At 37.4% G+C, this 23,688-nt stretch overlaps 2 protein-coding genes across 6 annotated transcripts in view; one reads left to right on the top strand and one right to left on the bottom strand.

Moving 5' to 3' along the window:
- LOC307148834 (isoaspartyl peptidase/L-asparaginase) overlaps positions 1–16,511 on the bottom strand; it is a 34,472-nt gene extending 17,961 nt beyond the window's left edge. Inside the window, exons 1-2 of one of the 4 annotated variants that reach the window (XM_079854709.1) lie at positions 16,434–16,511; positions 349–548 (exon numbers count right to left, since the gene is read on the bottom strand). In XM_079854709.1, coding sequence (XP_079710835.1) covers positions 349–535 — 187 coding nt within the window. In that variant the 5' untranslated portion in view covers positions 536–548; positions 16,434–16,511. Of the gene's footprint in view, positions 1–348; positions 549–4,958; positions 5,016–9,543; positions 9,669–16,416 lie in introns of those variants that run through there. The other 3 variants (XM_079854707.1, XM_079854706.1, XM_079854708.1) reach the window with 3 other exon arrangements.
- khdrbs2 (KH domain containing, RNA binding, signal transduction associated 2) overlaps positions 16,468–23,688 on the top strand; it is a gene marked incomplete at its 5' end in the record, with an annotated part of 64,977 nt that continues 57,756 nt past the window's right edge. For both annotated transcript variants that reach the window (XM_079854704.1, XM_079854705.1), the window contains one exon: positions 16,468–16,558. In XM_079854704.1, coding sequence (XP_079710830.1) covers positions 16,468–16,558 — 91 coding nt within the window. The remainder of the gene's footprint in view (positions 16,559–23,688) is intronic.

Genomic DNA, 23,688 nt, shown 5'->3' with positions numbered 1-23,688 from the left:
AGTCTACTCTAGCACATCCCAAATACTTTCAATGAATTTAAGGTCTGGACCCAGAGGTGCCAATTCACGTGTGAAAATTATTCTTCACGCTCCCTTCCAACCATTCTTTCACAATTTGAGCCTGAGGAATCTTGATATTGTCATCTTGGAATATGGCCATGATGTGTCTTCCTACATGGTTGTTTAAGAACTGAAAAGCTTCACTCTCCATCAGTTAGGGTCAGAAGGACTGTTGCCACACATATAACATGCTAGAAATATAATAATCACTGCAATAATGATCCAGTCATGCACTTTAAATCAAAATAGTGACTTTTTTTGGGCCGGGCAGTGTGTGTATATGTATACCTGCATCAAACGTTGGGTCATCTTCCAAAGACCTCACAGCTTTTTCTACAGCATCAAGTGCACTCCCCCCATTATTCAGAACAGTATCCCCTGCCCGCACAGCATTCTTGACTCCAGCCACTGATGCTTCGGCTAACTCATCCGGGATGGCCCACGCGCCACCATGCACCACAATCACAGTCTTCATCCTCGGTCTTCCTCTAGCCCAAAGGAAACAAACGTGTGTGGTGTCAGGAGAGAGGATATTACTGAGAGCTAACATTTTAATATATTGCCCTTGAACTTTACTGAGCTGTGTAATTTATTCAGATGAACACTGACAGAGTGGGTAAATGCAACTTTCACAGCTCATCTCCATGAGAAGGGTGTCTGGGGTTGTTTACAGGAACCAGGTTCTCAGGCTCCTGTCATGTTTACTCAAGCTCTATTAAAGTGAGGGCTCTGTGAGATGAAAGGAGCAATTCCATTTGGTTTACCTGAAACAACTTTCATTTGTTCTACTAACCAAAACCACGCCATGACTAAAATGAACACCACTACAAAAATGTACCATGATAACCAGGGTCTTTGCCAAAATAACCATCACTGTCATCAAAAAAGAATGGAAAAATGCATAAAGATTCTGAATGCTTAGTATATTTTTTGTAATAAAATTAAATGTTCACCTATTTTAACCAATTTAATCCCAATTTTTTCCCAGAGATGACATCTATTTGCAAGTATATTAAACAATCAATGTCAATAATGTAAAAAAATATTTGAAAAGTCCATGAAAAAATGAGTTTTATCTCTGGTCACAATTGTTACCGGTGGTAGAGCACAGGGAGTCTATGGCGTATATAAATAATTTAAAAAAAATCTCCAGAAATTAGTTTAAAGACTGGATTAAATTGTTGAAGTGTTTTAATTGATTAACAAATAGGTAAACATGGTCTGGCTCAGTTTCAAAAATGACAAAATAGCAATCCTATGCAGCAGCATGGCACAAATATTTTAATAAAATTATGATAAAATAACAAATTATAGGAAATTTCTTAGAATGTAATCATAAATGACACAAAATACTTAAAATTGCAAAATGAAAAAAACTTACAGAAATAAAATAATAAATTAAAACAAATAAATAAACAAATGAAAATAAATAAACAAATGATTAAATATGAGCCTATGGTAGGAAACATGTAACAATGCCAAGGAACATGTAACAATTCATTAATAACAAGAAATCATCACAAAAATGATCAATCAACAGTCACAACTGCGTGCTGGTGTGGAACTCATGGAACTCATAGATTAGATATCACCTTCCTAAAGACTTAACAGTGGAATTATAAAAAAAAATAATAATTTAACTTTTAATCAGCTGAGCAGGGGTGCTTTCTGTTCTTGTTCGGATTGTGAGTTTTGGTTGGTCGCCGCAGGAAGGTTCAGGGATGTTTTCTGCCAAGGGCACTGGTATGGTGGCAGTAGTAGCATCTGAAGATGGCAATAAAGATGATGAAGCAGCAAGTTTTTTTGAGAGATTTCTTGTTTGAATTGTGAGTTTTGGTTGGTCCTCGCATTCAGGTTCAATTTCCTCAAAATGATCAGATCCAAACAGTTCTGCAGTACAATTCAAAATTCTTGATGGTATGTGAGCTGAGTCACCAGTAAAATCCATGTCAGATGCATCGCTATCACAGTCGCTTTCTGTTGCATCCTTCTCTATCTTAGGGACCACTGCTGTATTAAAAATTGCAGGCTCTGGATCATCAGTGTCAAGTCAATCCAAAACTTGACTTAAAGTCAGTCTGAAAGAGCGTTCATAAAAATAACAGAGAATTACATATGGGGAACATAGACTCCCTGTGTTATACCACCAGTCACAATTGTAACCGTCTTCATTTATCTGCAGTTTGACAACAGAATAAAGCATGTATTCATTTAATTTCAATGTGTATGTATAGATAACCCTTTCATGATGATATGTGCAAAAAATGTATGAGCTATTCAAAAAGGAACTTAGTATTCTTTACCTGTCCTTTCTGAGCTTTGATGTCATCCTTCCGTTAAGATGAAAGCACCAGGAAATACAGTATATGTGTGTGGTCACATAACCAAACAAACCAATCATGTTAGACCTGCCATAAACTCATATAGACATCTTACATTTTCATTATATATGAACATGTGCTTCATAATATGAGTTGCTTTTCAGTTTCACACTAAAATATGCAAGGAAAAATTGTGGTCACAATTGTGACCAGTGGGATTATAGAAACAGTCGCAGCACACTGTAAAAAAAAGTTAACCCATTAAAATATTTTTAAAATTTTTTAGTGCTGTTTGCCATTTTGGCGGTAAATACTGGTAAAATAACGAAAATAAAATAACTTACAAGATATAGGGCCCTATCTTGCACTCAGCGCAATTGACTTTGTACACCGACGCATGTATCATTCCTATTTTGCACCCGCGCAAAGCGCGTTTTTTCCTCCACAGAAGCACGTCGCTAAACTAGGGAATGAACTTGCGCTCCCTGGGCGGTTCAGCGCAAAAAAGGAGGCGTGTTCCAGCGCAAACGTTCCTTCATGCTATTTTGCAGGTTTAGAAAACAGTTGCGCCACTAACCAGGAAAAAATGGTTTAAAGTCAGTGGCGCGTTGCGCATGTTATTCATATGCTATTTTAAGGGCGCATGCTTGGCCATAATCAATGTAGCGTGTGCACAACGCGCATACACTTTGATTCTCTCATCTACACAGAAGCAGCAGTTTTCATTTTTGCAAATCATACATTATTACGATAGATAGATTATAAAAGCATACATCTAGCTTACACATTTACCCAAATTATCATACGCCTTTTTAACCGAAGTTAATTTGGGTGGGTTTCTCCATCCCCAACGTCCCTGACGAGAGCGTTGCTCTCCTCGGCTGTGAACCGCTCCTCGCGTGCGTCTGGCAAACCCGCCGTTATAATAGGAATCCGCTTTAGAACAAGCGCGCCTGTTCTTAAAGGGAATGTGAGATGACGCTCTGATTGGTTTATTTCACGTTACGCCCAAACCACACCTATGAATAATGAAGCTCTTCAGACCAACCCATTTTAGATTTGCGCCTGGCGCAAGAGTCATTTATCCCGCCGGGAAAATAGCAACAGCGCCAAGACCCGCCCACAAAGTTACTTGCGCTTTGCGCGTTGACACTTGCGTTTCAGATCGTTAAAATAGGGCCCATGATATTCATGTGTGGTTTTTGTTATGGGTGTTATTTGTTGTTGTGCTTGCCTAGCCCAGAGTTACTAGCCTGGTAATACCAAACTCTGCTACTTCGCTTTGCTTCGTAGACAGAGTCTGGCATGGCATAATTGAAAAGCGTTTTCTTTCTGGGGGGGGGGGGGGGGGGGGGGCGCTTGTCTGAAGTTTAAAATCATTGGTTACCCGTAAGCCAATCACATAACGTTTGGTTATGGCATGTGTTATGCGCATGCTCAGCCGCATCTAACTTCCACTGTAAACACATGTATGATGCGAAAACAAAACCATCGCGCGAAATACCGGAGTGAACATGGCTGTGAACGACTTTTGCAGATTATGTGAAGTAAATCTACGCATCCACGGTACACTCAGCGTCTACGTCACGGCTCTCAGCCCGCCCTCTGTTCGCTGATTGGCCGGCTGTTTTCAGGCCGGAGGAAAACGGGGAAAACGGTCGCTATCTCAGACTGAGTACAGAAGCGAAATGAAATTGAGCAGAAGTAAGAAGTCTGACGTAGTCAGGCTACAGAGTTACAACACTCTTATAGACTTAATTGACGAATGTGGAAGAAAATATTAATTCTTCTAATATTTTTTTTTATTATTAGCACAAAATCACAACTGGCTCTGGTCTGGTCAGCAAATTTAGTGCATAATTAAAGGGTAACTCTCGCCAAAATGCAACCTAGGGTCTTTTTGTTAATCTACTCGATAAACTTTCGTTTAAAAGCATAATTAGAATGGAAACGGCACTTTTAAGTTTGACCGTATTTTCGTTTTAGGTTAAATGCCTTGTGAATGGGGCACTTTTATGATAGCATCAAAAATCTTTATTTTTAAAACACTAAGAAGGTTCGACACAACATGAAACTTTGCTCGAAGTATCACCAGGGGCACTACGCAACTCGAGCATTGAGTACATTGTTTGTGTACAAAGAGTTTACTAAAAAGAACGATTTTGAACAACTCACTGTGTTTCCATCCGCCGGCATTTTGTCAGTCAAAAATAGTCTTGTGATAACTTCTGTATGATCTGGCAATAAACATTTTTGTAAGTGTGTCTATAATGTGATAGTCTAAACTTATTTTATTTCGGTTGCGGGTCGGGTGGTCGGTTCTATTTTAAGCGGGTCAGGTCGGGTCGGGTGCGGATTTTAATTAGTGTTGCTGTCGGAAAACGGGTCGGATGCGGCTTTAAGCACTGCGGGTATGGGCGAGTGCGGATTTATAAAATCGACTCTGCTACATGACATTTCTCCTGGGTTAATGACATCACCAACCCTAAAATTTACATAAACCCCACCCCCGGAAGAATGCGCTAATCAATGACTAGAAGATAACTACACATAAGCTACATAAATTCATCAACTAACCATTCAGAAATGTTGTCTACATGTTGTCACTTCTTCTTTAGTCTCTCCATCATTGTCTGACTCCGGTTTGAACATAAAAGTCTAAAAGGTTTTGAAATTTTCAGTGCATGTCTGTGTGAGGTAAAAGGACACAAGCTGATGAAGTGCCCTCCGCCCTCAGTGCCGGGAGCAGCAGCTCATTTGCATTTAAAGGGACAGACACAAAAAACGTGCGTTTTTTGCTCACCCTCAAAAAGTGACAACTTTAACATGCTAAATAAAAATATACGTGGGGTATTTTGAGCTAAAACTTCACATACACACTCTGCGGACATCAGAGATTTATTTTACATCTTGTGAAAAACGGTTTATACCACCCCTTTAACCCTTTAATAAGGCCTATAATAAAAAGACTAATAACATCCCCCCTCCCGCAATTTAAAATAATAATAATAATAATAAAATAAAGAAACTTTGGTCCCCCCCCCCCAAAAAAAATGGGTGGCTGCCTATACAGCTGGAAGGCGAAAAAAATGTATTTGGTGCTACAGAGAAAAAAAAGGCTGTTGAAAACTTCAACACCCATATTGCACTGGGAATGTTACCGCCCAAAGCCCCTCCCACCTGTCTGCTGAACCGGTGTTGTGCCGAATTCCTTCCTGCAGAGACCGATCGGTTTATGACATCAAAATACTGCGAGAGCAATTCAAAAGCATAAGGAGCCGTCTGCTCTCTATTCGCTCTCGCGGTATTTTGATGTCATTCACCGATCGGTCTGTGTAGCGCCGGTTCAAGTCGAACAAGCCTAACGTTAGCAGTCCGCCTTGCTTTAGTAGGAAATGCTTTTTTTAGCAAACTTGTAGTCATAATGGTGTCGATTTGTATTGTTCCCGGTTGCAAGAATTTAAAAAGTAAATGGGTTTCCAGGATCCAGCGCGTTGTAGGCAGAGGCTGTCGCGAAGGCCGTGTTTCTATTCAACATTTCTAACTGGATTATCACGAATACAGTGTTTTAGGCCAAAATGGAAGGGAAAACGGCCGTTCTTTCAGTTCGTCTGAAGCAAAAGGCCGTCGCGGACAGGTAAGCACATAGCATGTTTTATCAGGGGGGTGCTGGGGGCGGGGCTTGATATTGTGTATTTTAAACAAAATCCTAATATTAAACAGCTCAAACAACAAATGAGGACAGAGTTATGTGAGAACGCTCAGAACTCATGATACATTTTGAAAACACAGCACAAAAATCTGCTTCTTACCTTATGATACTCGCTGGACTTAGTGCCAGTACTTCACACAGAAAGCAAAAACGTTTTTTTTTTTGAGGAGGGGGGTGGGTGATGTAATTTTTTTTTTTATCTTGCATCAAAATAAGTGTATTGTGATTGTCAAAACATTTTAGTAACTAAACTGAATTTTATTAGGTTTAGTGACAACATGTTACAATGTTTAAATGGTACAATTTCTGGTAAGCTATATGTTTTTTATTATTGCTTGACACAAATTTCACGATTTCAATTCAATTCAATTCTTGTGATTTGATTTAATATTGACTCATTTGGATAAATATTAGGTACACAAGGTAGGCGTTAATTTTTCTCAAAAAAAAAAAAAAACTCACCTAATGCTTTAAACATACCGGGTTGGGTAGTATTATTTAAAGTCCCCGTGAACTGGAAGTTGCAAACGACTTTTCTCCAGTGTTATGACGTATTTCCAAGTGAAACGGAATATTGAACAGAGGGCAGGGTTTTACTTAGCGCTCCTCCTCTCAATCTCTCGCTCATAGAGCTGGTAAGTCCCGCCCCTTCCGCTAACCCCACTGGACCTCTAGGTTGAAAAATCGTCAGTGCAAGTGAATGGGAGAAAATAATTATTTTCTGGTCCCGTTTGAATTTTGCCATAAATGTGAACATATGTTGTCTGTGAATTTTTAATATAATTTTTCGTGTAAAGAATGCTACAATTTAGCTGGTAGAAGTTTGATACGGTTAGACTTTGTGTGAGAGCACTTTGTGGACTACAACTCTTCGCTGCTTTCGGCGCGAATCTGAAGAAAGAACAGCCCATTTGGTTTGAATGTTGACATTTGGGTACAAAACACACAGGCATCTCGATCTGTCTCCATAAATTATCGCAGCATTAGCACCGTGATTTGACAAGTGGAGGGAAAATGTGTTATGGGGTGACGTCACATAGGCGACATGTAAGGCTTGTTCGACTTGAACCGGCGCTGCACAGACCTATCGGTGAATGACATCAAAGTACCGCGAGAGCGAATAGAAAGTAGATGGCTCCTTATGCTTTTGAATTGCTCTCGCGGTACTTTGATGTCATAAACCGATCGGTCTGTGCAGCGCCGGTTCAAGTCGAACAAGCCTCTAGTCTTTCTCGTTATGTCTTTTCCACAACTCATAGCCAAAGAATCATACAATATACTGTCAAACTTGTAACATGAAAAATTATATAAAAAATTCACAGACAACATATGTTCACATTCATGGCACAATTCAAACGGGATCAGAAAATAATTATTTTCTCCCATTCACTTGCATTGACGATTTTTCAACCTAGAGGTCCACTTGGGGTTTTACGGATGGGCGGGACTTACCAGCTCTATAGCAGACTAACGGTTTGAGGGGAGTGGTTAAGCGTTTTCAAACCAAGCCGTCAAACCTACGTCATCAGAAAAAGACGCCATTCCAGACCGGAAGTAACTTTTCAGATTTTGATTAAAGATTACCATGGTAATTTTTTTTATATTTACTTGCACAGATTAATTGTTCACCACAAGACTAGTAATATGCGCTAACAAAGTAAATAGGGTCAATTTTGATTTCATGGGGACTTTAAGGTTAAAAATAACTCAAATTAAATACAATGCGTTTTTTATTATAATAACAACTTTATCTAATTATAGAAGTAAAAATATAATAAATATGTAATATAGTACACATATTTAGCAAAAAACTCTATAGCTCTTTTTTTTTTCTCTAGCCAACTAGCCTACTATATTATAGCCTGGCAAGCCAGACCTACATCAAGATGTTTGGTCTGGCAACTCACCATAGACACGGCTCAATCCGAGGGGCGGGATAAACGGCTGTCTTTCAAATTCCCTCTGCACGCAATAGGACAGCGCTTCAACCAACCAGAGCGTTTTCCCAACAGCGGAGCTAGTTGATAGATTCAACTTTTGCCATATCTGGCCGGCAAAACTACGAACACATCTTCCTTTTTTAAAGAATGACTTAAGTGCCGTTCTATGCTCTTTTCTCAAAGAAAAACTTAACTCCAAGTCCTCCAGAGTCACGGACAAAGCCGATTCGAAAGATGTTCGCCAGCAGCAGCCGCCATTCTTTGTTTTCAAGTGGCAGGTAACCGTCGCAACTCTGTCGTCATTAAGCCCGCCCCGCCTACTCTATACACGACGTGATTGGCCTGACCCAATTTAGGTTTTTGCAGCTCGAAAGTCAATGGAGAGTTGCTAGACTGGCCTGGCTGCAAAATACATTTTGCTGCCGCTAGGGTGCGTCTAGATTTCTAGGCTAACTATATGGTATGGTCATTAAATGGCTTTCCTGAGGTAAATGTTATGTGACGACATTTTTCTCCAGCTGTTTTATTGACCCTTTCCTCGGTTGAAAAACACTGATTGATGGATACGAGGAATATACATTTCGGTAAGTTGTACTGTTTCTTTCTATGTTCATTCGTGTTTATTTACTATTAGCTAGAGATGATCGGTTCACGTGCCGCTAGGGATCTGTCACGTCACATTTTCAAGCGCCAAAACGGTATTTATTGTTTGAATTTCGAAATAAAATTGACAGAATCTGAGAGCTGAGATTTTTTTTATATATATCATAAGTAACCTGCTCTGTCTAGTCTGTCGGTCTCCGTGTCCTCTTTGCTTCGCGATTTTTCTGTGCGCGTCTGCGCGAGAAAATGGATGTGGCGTAGGAGCGTGTGAAAAGTGTCAACTGCCTGAGTCTCACGGTGAATGCGTGAGAGTTGGCAGCTCTGTTATGTGCACTTTCATGTAAGGCAAAGCACAATAGGTTAAAATGAGTTATGACCAAAGGTTTCTCTCACATGTTCTGTGACAACTGGACAATATGTGAAAAATGTGTCAAAATGATTAAAAGTGTCACTTTTTTCCCCGCAATTGTTTTCTTCACTTTTTTTTTATTTTAGTCTACACTGTGTTTTGCCTTCGTAGGGCAGGATAAATGTAGGCTACTTATATCTTTGTACTATACTGTATTTTCATAAAAGCTTTTACTCAAACAAAATATCCATTCAATTCATTTGACTGTAAATCAGTCAAAGCTCTTTCAACTACACCAAACAAACTAGAACAAAACTTATTTACACTCGTTTATTATTGCCAGTAGGCTACTTTAAAGTTCAACAATCGCTGTTTTTAAAACATTAAAACGAAATAAATGCAGACTACCGCTTAATCGTTATATAACAATAGACCGGTTCTGGGCAGTTTCCTTTCAAATGGGCTATTGGCTAATCTGAATTAATTGTGTGGCGCTGTCAAATAGCCTATTTTTTACAGACTACGAACATTTAAACATTAAATTAAATGTATACTCACTGTTAGGGTCTTCGTTGGCTGCAAGTCTTTTGTATTATCTGTTCTTCGGATGACCAAACAGATTTAACGTTATCTGCTTGTCTTTTATTGTGCTGTTGTGTTATATAATATTGTGGACAAAGGCCAAGTCTGGTCTGAGACATTCATTAAAGGGCTGGTGTAAATGATTTATCCATTTAATACTGTTAATTCATGAGTTTCTATTTAGCACAGGCACACCATACTTGTTGTAGACAAGTAGCCTACATAAGTTTGAAAAGGACAATTTTTTTTTTTAACATAATGCAAGGAGGCTGGAAATAACCCAGAGATCAGGCATTTTAAAAATATCCAGTGAATAAAACAATGTTAACTGTTTGTGTTAAGAACAGTGGAAATAAGTCTGGTAAGGAAAATAACTATTCCCTCATATCAGATGTCTTTTCTGTTAAATCTAGTCCAGCAGGAAATATTATGTTTTCATCTGATATTTAAATCAGATATTTAAATATTATCGCATATCCTGATTTACCCTTGCAGCATTATTTGGATTTGATCAAATGTCTACTACACTATAGGTTAATCCTGTCATTTTATTGTAAAGAGTGAACTATTTAAGTATTTTACTAAATAGAACTCAATATAATGTTTTAATCTCTCAACCAATAAAATATGCACCATAACTCATTTCTTAACTGACTGAAATATTCTTCAAGAATCCAAGATTATTGTGTATGATAACAAATGGTGACTGAGTTGAACAGATGTGTTCATTACAAGCGGTGGCATGAGGAAAACGAAAACATTATTGTGATCTATTTTTCATGTCTAGAAGTGAATCATCAGGCAATTCACGTCTTTCAGATTGAGCTTGACAGATTTCTCTAGTGAAGAAAAAAAAAGAAAGAAAGACAATGCATTTTAGAGCCAAAGGGCAGGTATTAACCCAATCTCATTGGGTTAATGATGAATTAACGTATCATATTTCTCCTAGTAGGCCTTGCATATTGATCTGAGCATTGCTCATGCATTTAAGAAGACAACTGGGAGATCAAACACTTAAGCTATGGATTCTTTATTTAGATGTGGTTTGCGACTAATGAGTACGAAATACTAGCTGTTGTTTGTCCCTGAGAAAGCTCATTTCCTTTCCTGCCACACTGCAAAACTAATGCCAGACACTCCCAATGACTTGCACTATGATGTATGTGGAGGGATATACTATGTGATGCATTGCTCTCCTCCACTTGCACTTTCATTTGTACATTAGAACCATTTGTTTCTTAAAATCAATGCCACATATTTCTACAAACATTCTGTATGTTGTGCATTTGTGGCAATTAAATGTATTAGATCCCCCCACCACAAGCGAATAAGAAAAATGGCTGACCGTACCACTTCTTGACTCCATTGGTTTAAGCTGCTGTGATTTGTAATGTCATTGCATTGATTATGTCCATTCATCATTTTTTCGACCTCTTCGTGCAGTAAATTTCACTGTTATTTTACAGTATAGTCCATTCGTCATTTTCCCTGGGCATTATTCCATGTGTAGCACCCAATATGTCACAAACTGTACTTATGACTAGTGTGATGATGAAGCCTGAAGCCTCAGCTGAAGGGTCTGATGGAGTTCATCTACGTTTTATAATCACTTTTATCATTAATTCTAGCATTCATCTAACAGGTGTCCACACTAAACAGATGTGCTTATCACCATTTTTACATTTTTTACATCTATTACAGCCTCAATTATAACATCTAATATTATCAGGAAATGCTTTTCTATATAATTTTGTAAATATACTCATAAAGCTAGATCAGTCCTTTTATGTTGTAATATTTTTATATTGTAAATTTACATTTTGAAACTGTATGCTACAACACAAAAGTTTGGGGTCAGTAAAATTTGTAATTTTATTTTTTATAAATAAATCAAGATGGATTAAATTGATCAAGAGTGACAGTAAAGACATTTATAATCTTACAAAAGATTTCTATTTAAAAGTTAAAAAATCATACCAGATCCAAATATTTGAATGGTAGTGTATGACAGATGATTAGGTCTCTTTGAAAACACAAATTGTTTCATATACAACAAACTTTCAGCTATTGGGGTACTGTTTTTCTTTTTCTCAGTAGTGGTCCTCAAAAGACAAGACACGTCCAGCACTGTTTACAAGTAGCCCGAGGAGCAATAAAATGAATTATGGAGAGCGCCCTCAGTAGAATAGGCAAACTGTAATAACTGCTCATATTAGGATGCCCTGTGGGTCAAAAAAGCTATTTCAATTAGTAATGTAAGGTCTTTTACATCCACTTTTTTTTTTTTTTTTTTTGCCCAGAGGCTCTTATTAAACTTTCCTTTATAAGGGAAATTATTGTGGATGACAAAGGGTTTGGGCTTGTCAGGATACTGCAGACTCACTTTTTAACCCTGCTGGCTGCGTGGACTCTTATGGCCCGGGGCAGTGCCAGCCATTATCTGCTCTGGCCTTCGCTATCACAAGCCTGTGTGCGCTGTCCTAACATTTCCTTAACACGTTTTGCCTGAACGCTGGACTTAATGAATCATAATCTTTAAATGAACACTACCGAACAACTGTGCCGACCACTCACACATGTTCTACTGCTCGATTTAGGCCTAACATATTGTGCTGTAAGTGAATGAAAAACCAGTATGACCAGTGCCTTTAGGCCCCTGACTGCCACAGGCTTTGACCTGGGAAAACAAGGTTTAGTAAAATTGATAGATAAAAAAGTTCTTGAATGTGTTCAGTTAACAATGCAGCCCTGCATCAATTTGAGTTTTATCAGCCAGACAGCCACTTGACTAAAGATGCGATCACAAAAATAAGGTCCATTGTCAAAACAATTGTAGAGATGTATGAAGCAACTCTCACACAGAAGTCACGTTTAAACCAAGTAGGGTTTTTTTGTTGTTGGTCAGTGCAGTGAATTTGCATGACTAACTTGAACACGAGTCCTCACGCGAAACTCACGGTTGTGCAGATTCGTATGGGAATGGCTTGTGAAATTTCACTAAGTAACGGTAAATGTGGCCGCACATTAACATTTGCAAAATATACATTTGGAATTATGGTAATATCAGGCATACAGTTAATTCTGATAGAATTCTTGCTTGCTTTAGTTCATAACCTTTATTATGTTAAAATAATGTTTTTACTCACTTGTTAAAACCTCCAAAGGGTTCACAGGGCCATATGCAGCTTTGAAGTAAACCAGAATGAATCAAACTCTACAAATAATATTTAACTTGATTTATTGGTCTTGTGTCTTTAGACTGTCATGAGATCTTTTCGTACCAAAATTGTATTTTAATTTTAGAATTTGATGAATGTTTGATTGCATTGGCTCCTATTAAGATTATGTCACCTGACCTCTATCAATTTTAGTGGCAACAAAGTTTTATACTACAAACAGAACGTCCTACAAACTAAGACAGTTACCAGCATATGCTGTTTATAGCATTGTCTCAATAGCTCTCTCCATGGATATGGGTAGAATGGATTGCTTTGTGTGAAGCAGAGAGCTTGTAAAAATAAATAAATGCATAAATCTCAAGCGAAGAGGCAGGAGGTTGATGTGACACAAGGACCTGAGATGTCATGTGAACCCTTAATCCTCAAATTGAGCAAAACTTAATATCCCATTACCCCGTTTCCTCCCCTCTCCCGATTTCTCTCCCAATAGTGCTGCTTAATAATTCACACTGTGGGCTATTGCATTTCCACAATCTGAGACTCTGCTAAAATACCAAAGCTGGTTACATTCACTCACAAGTGTTTGAGAAGCACAAAAATGCTTCATGAAAGTGCAGCTCACTACTAAATGTGATTTGTTTTTACTAGTTTTTATAGGGAGCTTGCTCTGAGGTGTAAAGGCAATGTACCATAGCTCTATTTATTTTGACTATATAATAAAGATTGATTATTCCTAACACATGGTGCTGTCACAGCCTTGCAATTCATCATGTATTTTCCTTCAATTATCCTTCAGTGCTTAATGTGTCATCAATCCATAATGAATGACTGGATCGTTTAAATGTTGTTGTTTTTTTCTGAAAAAAGTGGCAGAAAAACAACACAGGAGACATATTTGATGGTTGACAGTCATATTTTGAATATTAAAGGTTTTCTCTAAAGTTTTAATGACTGATGTTTTTATTTTGTTTTTAAAAGATTATTTATGAAAGCTAATATTTGTTAAATGCATCACTTTGCCAATTAAAAACTGTCACATCTAGTGTTGATGATACACAAGGCAAAGTCACAGAAGGGAACAAAAACAAAATAGCAAACAACAAATTGTGTGCTTGCCAGAGTTTGTTTTGTACTGTAAATTATTGTCTGCCAACATGAAACCTCTGAATTTCAAGTGATAATTAGAATCCAAAACGATCAGGTTCCTGTTCAGCTTATGGCATGTGTAATAAATCTGCATAATGTTTGACCTTATAATATTAAGTATTTTTTAATTTTTTAAAAATGTTTTATTTATTTATTTTTTACTTTTATACGATTGACACTTTTGGTGATGTGTTGCATCACTGCTCATCCAATGTAAAATCTGGGTGTTGAAGCAAAACCAGTTTAGAAGCAGTATTATCTCCTGTCATGTTATTTTTGGCCACTAGAGTGCTGCAGAAATCCATTCTTATTAGTTGAATACATGATGCAAAAGAGTAAATTATGCCTTAAGTCTTAAGTGTAACTACAGAGGTTGCTCTAATTGTATTTAATTTAATTTAATTTAATTTATTTATTTGTTTATTTAACAGGGACAATACAGAAACATTGCTATAATTTCAAGCAGCCGATGCTCCACACACAGGCTTCTAACCAAAGGCTAATTTGCAGCCCCAGATAGGCTTTTTTAAAAACAACAATAAAACAATAATCGCGCACAAAACTAAGCAAAAAGTAAAATAATCTAACAATTTTCTTGACCAGTTGCCAGTTCAATATTAGCAGCATTCATTTATTTATTTATTTCTGTCTGGTATGAACATAAAAGTGATAGGAAATGATTGATGGTGTGGTGCTGTATAATAAATACTACAATATCATCATAAATTGACATCCACTGATGTTCTCTCCAACCTATAACAAAATAAAGACTCTCATTTTGTAAAAACGAGGACACAATCAACAAATTAGCCTAAGTGAGAGACTTTTGATGTATCACAATCTTTTGATGAAGCAATAAACTCTTTTTCATCTTGTAGAAATGCGACAAAAGAGGTGTATGCCATAGCAACTGATAGCGTTTGCCCTTCAGAAGCGTTTCATTATGTTGAGTGGTGGTGAGTGATGTATAGAAGGTGTTGATCCTCCACAAACCCTTATTTCTTTTTCCTTAATCCCTTCCCATTCACTACCCTCAGAATCAATATATAAAACCCCCAAATCCATTTGATTATCCTATTGCCAAACTGATTCCGTCCGGAGTGTTAAATCGTAAAATGCAACATGGACCTGTCAGCTATACATGATTTGGAAGTCACTTGAGAAAACTAAGATGTGAGAATCCAAAAATGTCTGCAGGTATTTTTGTCATTTAAAATGTTTTATAAATGTACCTGATAGTAGTGCAACTAATCAGAAAGTGTCTCTTTGGTGTTAGAAATAGCCCTTATATAGAAACACTTCAATTTATATATATAATTTGTTTATTTTTTGTGACCATATATTTTTCAGCTTGCATAGCTTGTTTTGTGTGACATATTACATATTATTTGTGCATACATAAAATATTTTATATATGCATGAGCATGCTTTATTTAAATCCATTTTATATTATTAATTATTTTTGGATAAATCCGTATTCACATGAGACATTTTGATGTTTTACTTTTTGATTACTTATTCCAAATGTTTTTTTATTTTTATTTTTATTTGTAGCACTACCGCTCAACACTCTCTGTGTGGACCGGGATTCTGTAATTATGTTCACAGTTCACAGGCAGACAGTAAATATGACACTTGGGGTGCAGATGTTTGCCAACAGCACTGTAATCCATTCAGTTATTAATTAGGCAAGCTGGTCCTGTCCCTCTTCCTCCTTTCACTGCCTCTCTCTCTCTCTCTGCATCTTCTCTCCCCTTCTCCTCTGTGGCTATCTCTCCTTCCCCCTCATACGTGCTTAGCTGCTTGGCTAAGTGTTAGTGTGTGTGTTTGCGAGTGTTTGCACTATCTGTGACTGTCTGTCACAACAGCTTAATCCATGTTGGCAAACTGAGGCAAATGGGAAATCCTCTGATTAATATTCATGGCCGTTACCAAATTTCCCTTCCAACTCTGTCGTCTGCAATGGAAAACTTATGTTTGTCGTGGATATAATTATTTTGCATTTCCAATTAACAATTTTTTTACCACTTTTTTTTACTATGAACCACATGAAGAATGATCTCCATCATTTCATGTTGATTTCAGGAGCCAAATCATATCAATACTTGCATATCCTGTTCACATACATTTGTTGTCTGATGTCTTTCCAAAGCAAATATGCAAAGGATATCCATTGTAACTACTGGCGGAGAGTAAAAAAACCCAAAACAGATTAGGTGTTCAGAACCATGGACAGGGGTGACAGATCAGCGGTTAGTTTACGGAATGTCCCCAAATTCAATCCTATACACAATATCTGACATTTGCATGCAGTTTGCTCTCTGCCATGACCAATCCAGATGTAGATGGGCGGAGTGAGAGTACAGATTCGGAGTCTGAGGTGGGAGGTTTTACATGAGAGACTCGAGGAGATGGGTACTCTGCATTGATATCTTCCACGCTGTGCGCGAAAACCACACGATCCCTCCCAGATATTACGCAGTCTATTTAAACTCAACAACCACACACCCATTCCATCACTCACCTCTGTGGTCGTCTCACCTGCACTCGCGGTGTTCAGGAGAGGAATCCAGTGATGGATCAAGACAAGTACCTGCCAGAGCTCATTGCCGAGAAGGAGAGCTTGGACACGTCGTTCGTGCACGCGATGCGCCTTCTCGCAGAAGGTAAACTATGCCTTCTTCTGCCATCATTTTTAGGCTCGTGTCTGTTTGCTGTGGTGTCGCTGCTGTACATTGTTTGTCTCGCTATCGCGTATACAATATTCATTAATCATATGGACGCCCGTTGTTGAACCATGTAAGAATGAATCAGGCGTGTCAGGTGTTTAATTTATGTGTTCAGGTGATCATTTAGTTAGTAAAATAAGGGAATTGTCCACAGACACGCTTGGTCTTTATAAATATTTTGTGTGTGTAGGGTTAGTGTTTTCCAGTTATTGGTAGGCTATGCTCAACTTCGTCCGATCAGAAATTAGAAGCAATACCTTTTCAAGCACCATAAACCACAAAATATATTAGGCGGTTGTTCTTCAGTTCATGCCGTTCAAAAAGTTAATGTGCTTCAACGATGTGTCGCTTCTTACTTAATCACAGAAATGAAACCCTGATTTCAAGCAAAGGCAAACGTGTAAAATAGAAAGCGACACATCGTTGAAGCACATTAACTTTTTGAACGGCATGAACTGAAGAACAACCGCCTCATATTTTTTGTGGTTTATGGTGCACGAACAGTGTTAATAATACTAATTATTTTTTACAATTGATCTGATGTTATCTCTCATCTTCATTTAATTGCCTAATCAATATGCTAATTATATACATGACTTTCAGGGAAGTCTGATATTTTAAAGCAATTTAGTTTTTTTAGTTTTTTTAAATAAATGAAACGTACTAAATTATTAAATGTAAAAGTAATTTGGATGTTCGTCTCGACCAAAATCGTCACATCTTAAATACAATTTGATCAAAACATTAAATACAAAACAATCACAAAATTATCGACTTGTAATGCTTTGCACGTAGCCTACCGCCCAAACCTGCGTTTTTTTTATTTTTTATGATTAGCCTACCTCTGCATAACGAGCTTTTTTGTTGTTGTTGTTAACGTTGTATTTGGCTATGCCTAATTTTATTTAAAACTCTGATCATTAGCTACTGATATGTTTGAAAACCAATTTTCCTCTTATGAAAAAACTGTGAACTTGCATGAAAAAAGAATAAGTTTTACTCCCCTTGGGGTAGTTCTGGCTTTAATTCACTTCTTAGGTTATAAATATGCTGCTCTGTTGATCAAATGTTAGGTTAGCCTATCTCTATTGATTTAATGTCCAGCACTGGGAAGTTGCTTTAATATTGCATTGCCAACCCCATTTTTCATGAGTGTAAGGTTATGACGACAACCAAACATGGTAGCATTGCTATGATCTGAAAATATTATAGTTGGGTAAGATAAAAGCAGTCCTTGACAGCTCATCAGATAGTAAGCAGAGTAATTAAGAGGCAATTACAGCTATTACAAAGTACTCACACTGCCTCAGATTATCTCAAGTGCAGGGGAGCACAGTGGGGTGCGTGCGGTTGAATAAGCATGCATATAATTAAACGACAACCGTTTTAACTGGTCCAGGTTATCAGGAAATTGTAAACATTTTCAAACTGTAAACTTCAGTTTGTTTCGCAGCACATGCATCTGTTGTGTTGTATTAATTCATGAAGGTTAGATTCATCTTCTATCAGAAACAAAAACCATTATTCAAGCTCATGATATGGCATTGTCTAAAGGATTATTCATATCATTCAGATGAATTTGATCAGGCTAGTAATCTATTCCATCTGAGAGTTAGAAAAAGAGTGAGCTGATAATTCTGGTTCTGAAGAATTGGAAACTAAATCTGTCTGTGCATTCTCAAGAAGGGAAATGCTACAAATGTAACAAATGTATCCAGTAACAACCTCAAAATGGTGCAAAAATAATTAGCCGTAATCTTAAAAACAAATCAAGATGTCTCTTCACAAAAGGGATAATAAGTCATTTGTATGCTATCTTTCAAATGAACTAAATTGGCCATGGTTGTGAAAGCCTGCATATAGCTTATGTCACCATTATTCAATCTGAATATTTTGCCTCTGCACAAAAAGGCTTATTGAACTGGAATTAATGGTAATTAGTGGCAGTCTAGTAAAGATACATAGACTTCTGTGGGTCATATTTAATCTAAGTAGACACCCACTGTCTTAAAAGACTTAATTTGTAGTGCTTTGCCCCAAGACATGCAGAAAAAGAGTTTGTGTATTTATTTGAATCTGATTATCTTTGTTATATTTAGCTATTGTCATGTTCAGAGTTATATAATTACGTCATAATATAAAGTATGCTATTTACTCCAAAATACATATATATATATATATATATATAAAAAAGACTATTATCTCTCACCTTGGTAGCACATTAGTAAGACTGTTTCAATAGTGGCAAGGATTAAAAAGGCAAACCTTGTGGTTCGTTAAATTTCATGCTGAGCTACTGGTAGCCTGCCAGTGTTTATTTACCCAAGCACATATTTTATTTATTTCAGAATGTCGAATGATAGTCAGGCCTCTTGGCACTGCATGTACCTTTAGGGCCAGAGAACAGTACAGCCGACCAGAACATGGGTAGGAAATGATTCTGGCCCATGCTCAGGGAACATTTTAACTTGTGTTCATTGTTAAAGATTTAAAACTACACTGTTTCTGTTTGCTGTACATTTTGGGATATTAAAGGAATTTATATCAAATACTTTCACTCTCAAAGTTTCTGGGTTTAAGAAGAGTTCAGGCAAGGAGTCTCTGCAGCTTAGTTATTTTGGTACAAAATTTGTCACACCCTTTAAGAGGGAAGTGATTAATATTACAACGGCGATCAATACAAGCGTAACTTATCCTAAACACCAGGCGGCCTGGAAACAACTGACGACTAAGCACTTTAGCTAATGGCCCGTGCCTGCTGTGTAACTCTAATGTCTAGACCTCTCTGAAAAGACACAATTCCAGTGCAGTATATTCACCGTGAAAGAACTTGTACAAATGATTAGAATAGCTAATTTTAGAGTTTTTTTTGTAATGTGAAAAAAGAACTGATACTTATCAGCATATATTTTAGTGCAACAAAGCAAAGTAATTTTTTTTAGAGCTACAAGAAAAAAAAAAAAAATTTGAGATGATAAAGGGAAGCTTTTGATAATCTGCTCGACTTTTGGCTGTTATCCAGGAGATCATTTGTGACCCTGGACCACAAAACTAGTCATAAGTAGCACAGGTATATTTGTGGCAATAGCCAACAAAACATTGCATGGGTCGAAATGATAGAATGTTCTTTTATTTTAAGTAAATATTAAATAAATCATTTGGATATTAAGAAAAGATCATGATCCATGAAGATGTTTTGTAAATTTCCTACCTTTTTTTGTGAGTGGATGCAGCAAAATCGCCAACAGAAATGGACAATTTTAAAAGCCATTTTCTCAATATTTAGATTTTTTTGCACCCTCAGATTCCAGCCAAATATTGTCCTATCCTAACAAACCATACATCAATGGAAAGCCTATTTATTCAGCTTTCAGATGACGTATACATCTCAATTAAAACAAATTTACCCATAAGACTGGTTTTGTTCTCCAGGGTCACATTTGCCTTGCAACCAATATAACTGTGGATCACACAATAGGGGATGATTTTTTTCAGTTAATCTGTATATTGGTATCTAATACAGTAGTTAAAATTAAAATGTCCTACTCATTATAAAAAAAAATGCATTTATGAAATCAAGCTCCAAAAATGGCTCGTTTTAATATTGTGGGATCTGTGATGTGACGTGGGCAAATAAAGGTCAAGTCACTGACAAATAATTTTACATCATCGTACCATAGGCCAAGTCAACTGGCATTCAGTCAATGTGCACGAGCATCGCGTCAATAGCAAATAGAACCCATTATAATCACTGACTGTCTACACTGGATTCAGTATACAGGTGCCCGTTCAATTTCTGACGTACTCCACGTGTGTCTGCTGACAACAGGAAAAATGGAAGAGTAAAAAAACATTGACTTCGTTTTAGGTCCTGTTTAAACGGCTCGTTTGCCTCTCTGTATAGACTTCAGAAGGGATACCTACATGAGGAACAAGTGGATGGTTTAGTTTTAATTGCGTCCTGGATTGAGTCGGAGGGTTATATGTTGGTTCGTAGGATTTGACTGCAGATTGTTTTCTAAACGAGGCACAGTATAATGAAAAGTTCGCAAAGAAACATTTGTTGAAAGACAAAGCCAATTGTATTGGATCTGACTGTAGCTACATCACAAACTTCAAGGAACATTTTATAATAATAAAAAATGTGTCATAACCCCTTTAAGTTCATAATATATCATGACTTATAAGTGATATAAGTTGACAGGGTTGTCTCAGAAACTGCAGAGAGATAGGGGAAGTGTGACTGAAGGAGACTGTTTAAAGTTTATGCATCGTCTCCGTCCAGATGCTTTGATTTCCAGGTTAGACAGTCCTCTTCAGAAAACCACCAACCTGGAATAAGCTGTTCCTCTTGGGGGAACAAAGAGAATGCTTCAAATTCCAGTCTGTCATTTTGATCTTGTAAAGCACATTGCTGAATTGCTTTTATAGAGGTGACTTGATGCAAACTACTTACTTTAGAAAAGGACAGACTGCTACTGCATCCACTTCAGAGTCCGTTTTTCTAAAATAGAGCCTTTTGCCTCATAGGGACAAAAAGTGAGGCACAAAAAAAATCTGCTTAGCAACTAATTTTAGGAATGGATATTACAAGGTGGCTTTAAAGATGAGGCAGGATTTTGCGGAAATGTTTCCTCCCTTAAGAACTTTTCAATACGGAGATGAAAACAAAATATTTAAATCAAAGTGCTTTTATTTGATTTAAACAGCTGGTTATTCATTGCTGGATAGATGTTTGTGGTAGATGGTGACTCAAATGAAAAGTGGTACAAAAAACATTTTTTAAATCAGAGAATGCTTTTACAGTACATATATTATATTATGCTTTTCCACAACTGTAGTGATTAAATTGTGGTTTAGACAACAGTAATATACGACTCTTAAAGATTGCTGTGCAATCATACTCTTTCATAACCAAGGACATAATATCTACAGAAAGCTATCTGTTAGTATTTCTATTCATCTCAATGGCAGTTGCTCGGCTGGTGCATCACTAAGTGGTAGTACGAGATTTGGAATCCGTTTTTTGCTCAAACAAGAATACAAACAAGATCTTCACTAGAAAGTAAGGTGTGATGTCAAAGAATGCTTTCGAGAGCCCTCAAAAAGTGCACTATGTACTAAAGCGATTTGGGGTTTATATGTGTTTGCATTTTTTTGGGTGCTTTTTAATGCCAGATGGTGTAGTTACAACATATACCAGCCGAGGCTAATGGGACTATGGTAACCAACCATTTATAAACCATTTTTGCTTCTGTCTGTCTAATAGAGATTCATAACCCATTGCTTTGAGTTTAGTGGTTGTAGAGTAACTACATTTTTGCAGTCCGAATTAACCAGGATATTCAAGTGAATCTATTTCTGTTTGAGGTTTAATGCACACATATATCGCAGGTCAAATGCTTCCAGATGTCTTAAATTACTGATAATGAATACAGTTGATCAAATGTGTGATCTAGCAGTAACCTTGTACTGACAAAATGAAATCATTAGGCCAGAGAACGTGTCTAAAGATAAAATGAATGTTGAATGATATGTTTCTACTTTCATAAGCAGCCTTTTAACTTGATTTAGTCCTCCTGCAGAATAAATATGACCTGCGGATTGCATAGTCACAGACATTGATAGACTAACTATCGCAATCTTCCGGACATTAGTATGTAGAGTGCGAGCTATTTAAAATGGGTATGTTGATAGGATCAGCTGTTCCTAACAGCTTCCCATTTGAAACCTTATCAGGCCACAGCTCTCTATCACAGAGTAATCATGTGCAGGCTAATAGGTTAATGCCAGCTACCTTAATATTTTGATAAATATGTTGATGTTGTTTCACAGCTGAAATTGATAGATGGCTTGATTCCCTGTTCTAAATAATAAGGGACGTGCCAGGTCTCTTTTATGGTTTGTAGGCATTGGAGGCCACAGAAAGACCTAGTGTAGCTGTGAGCTACTAGAATTGTGACTCTACTAGAAGTTTTTATTTTTATTTTCCATACCTTCTCTCAGGCTTATTGATGGAACAAGCGATTGCCAGTCACCTCACTGTATATTTGTGCCTCAGCATCATGATTCTTTAGCATGTTGCCTTCCTGGAGTGGTTGGCTGTGAAAACTGAATAATGATGCCTTCGGAGGCAGTATTTGGAGGTAAGAAGGCATCAAGGAACAATGAGTAACAGTGCCTTTATCCAAGTTGGTTTTTGAAGCCAGTGTAGATTTAGATCCTTTGCAGTCTAAAATATCCCCCAGTCTTGTGCGGTTCACGGTTGGTGGAAAGAATAATGGAGTGGCTGAAAATAGTTCTGAATTTTCTTTTCAATGTTTGAATACATTTCTTCAGAGAAGAAGGTACAAAGCTCAATTTTCAAGTATTACTTATGAAAGGTATTGTCTTTATAAATTCCACCAGGATATTTTTACCACGATTTTTATTTTTCCTTGGATTTCTCCGTAGCATAACTGGCACAGGCAACTTGTGTTTGCTGTGAGATATACGTACAGTGAAGTGCACTGTATAGATTGTGCCTGAAACTCCAGCTGGAACAAAGGGTTCCCAAGTGCCTTTGTTTCTCTGGCTGGATGGCAGGTTTCTTTTTCTTCTTGCTGTTGCAGCAACACATTCTAAAAATGGGATGCCTTTACACTTGCTCTGAGAGCCAGTGAGTCGCAGTCTCATGCGAGCGTGTTCGGGGACTTGATGAAATACTATTCTTTGGGGAGAATGGGAGAAGGCTGACAGCAGATTCGGAATGGACTAGTCCTTGTGCTCCTGGAATAATTTGCATGTGTTTGCTAATTTTTAAACATATGGCAGATGTTAATGTGCACTTGAAAATGGATTAAGTGTGTGATTTAATTTTTTAATATATTGGGGGCTTTACACAGGTGAAGCAAATGTGTGGGATCTAAAAGCTTGCAGTCTCTGTCCCTGTGCTCTTCTCAATGCTCATCTGTAGTGCTGTGTGAAAGGAGACTGAGCAAAGCTGGAGCAGACATCATTTTGTCCTTTTAGTGCATGACAACCACACACTCAAATTCTTATTCATGCATAATATGAGCCCCCCGGCA

The sequence above is a fragment of the Squalius cephalus genome, assembly GCF_949319135.1.
Source record: "Squalius cephalus genome assembly, chromosome: 21".
Taxonomy (NCBI): Eukaryota; Metazoa; Chordata; class Actinopteri; order Cypriniformes; family Leuciscidae; genus Squalius; species Squalius cephalus.
Note: the sequence above shows the minus strand (reverse complement) of the source record. Positions and strands in the feature narration are given on the sequence as shown.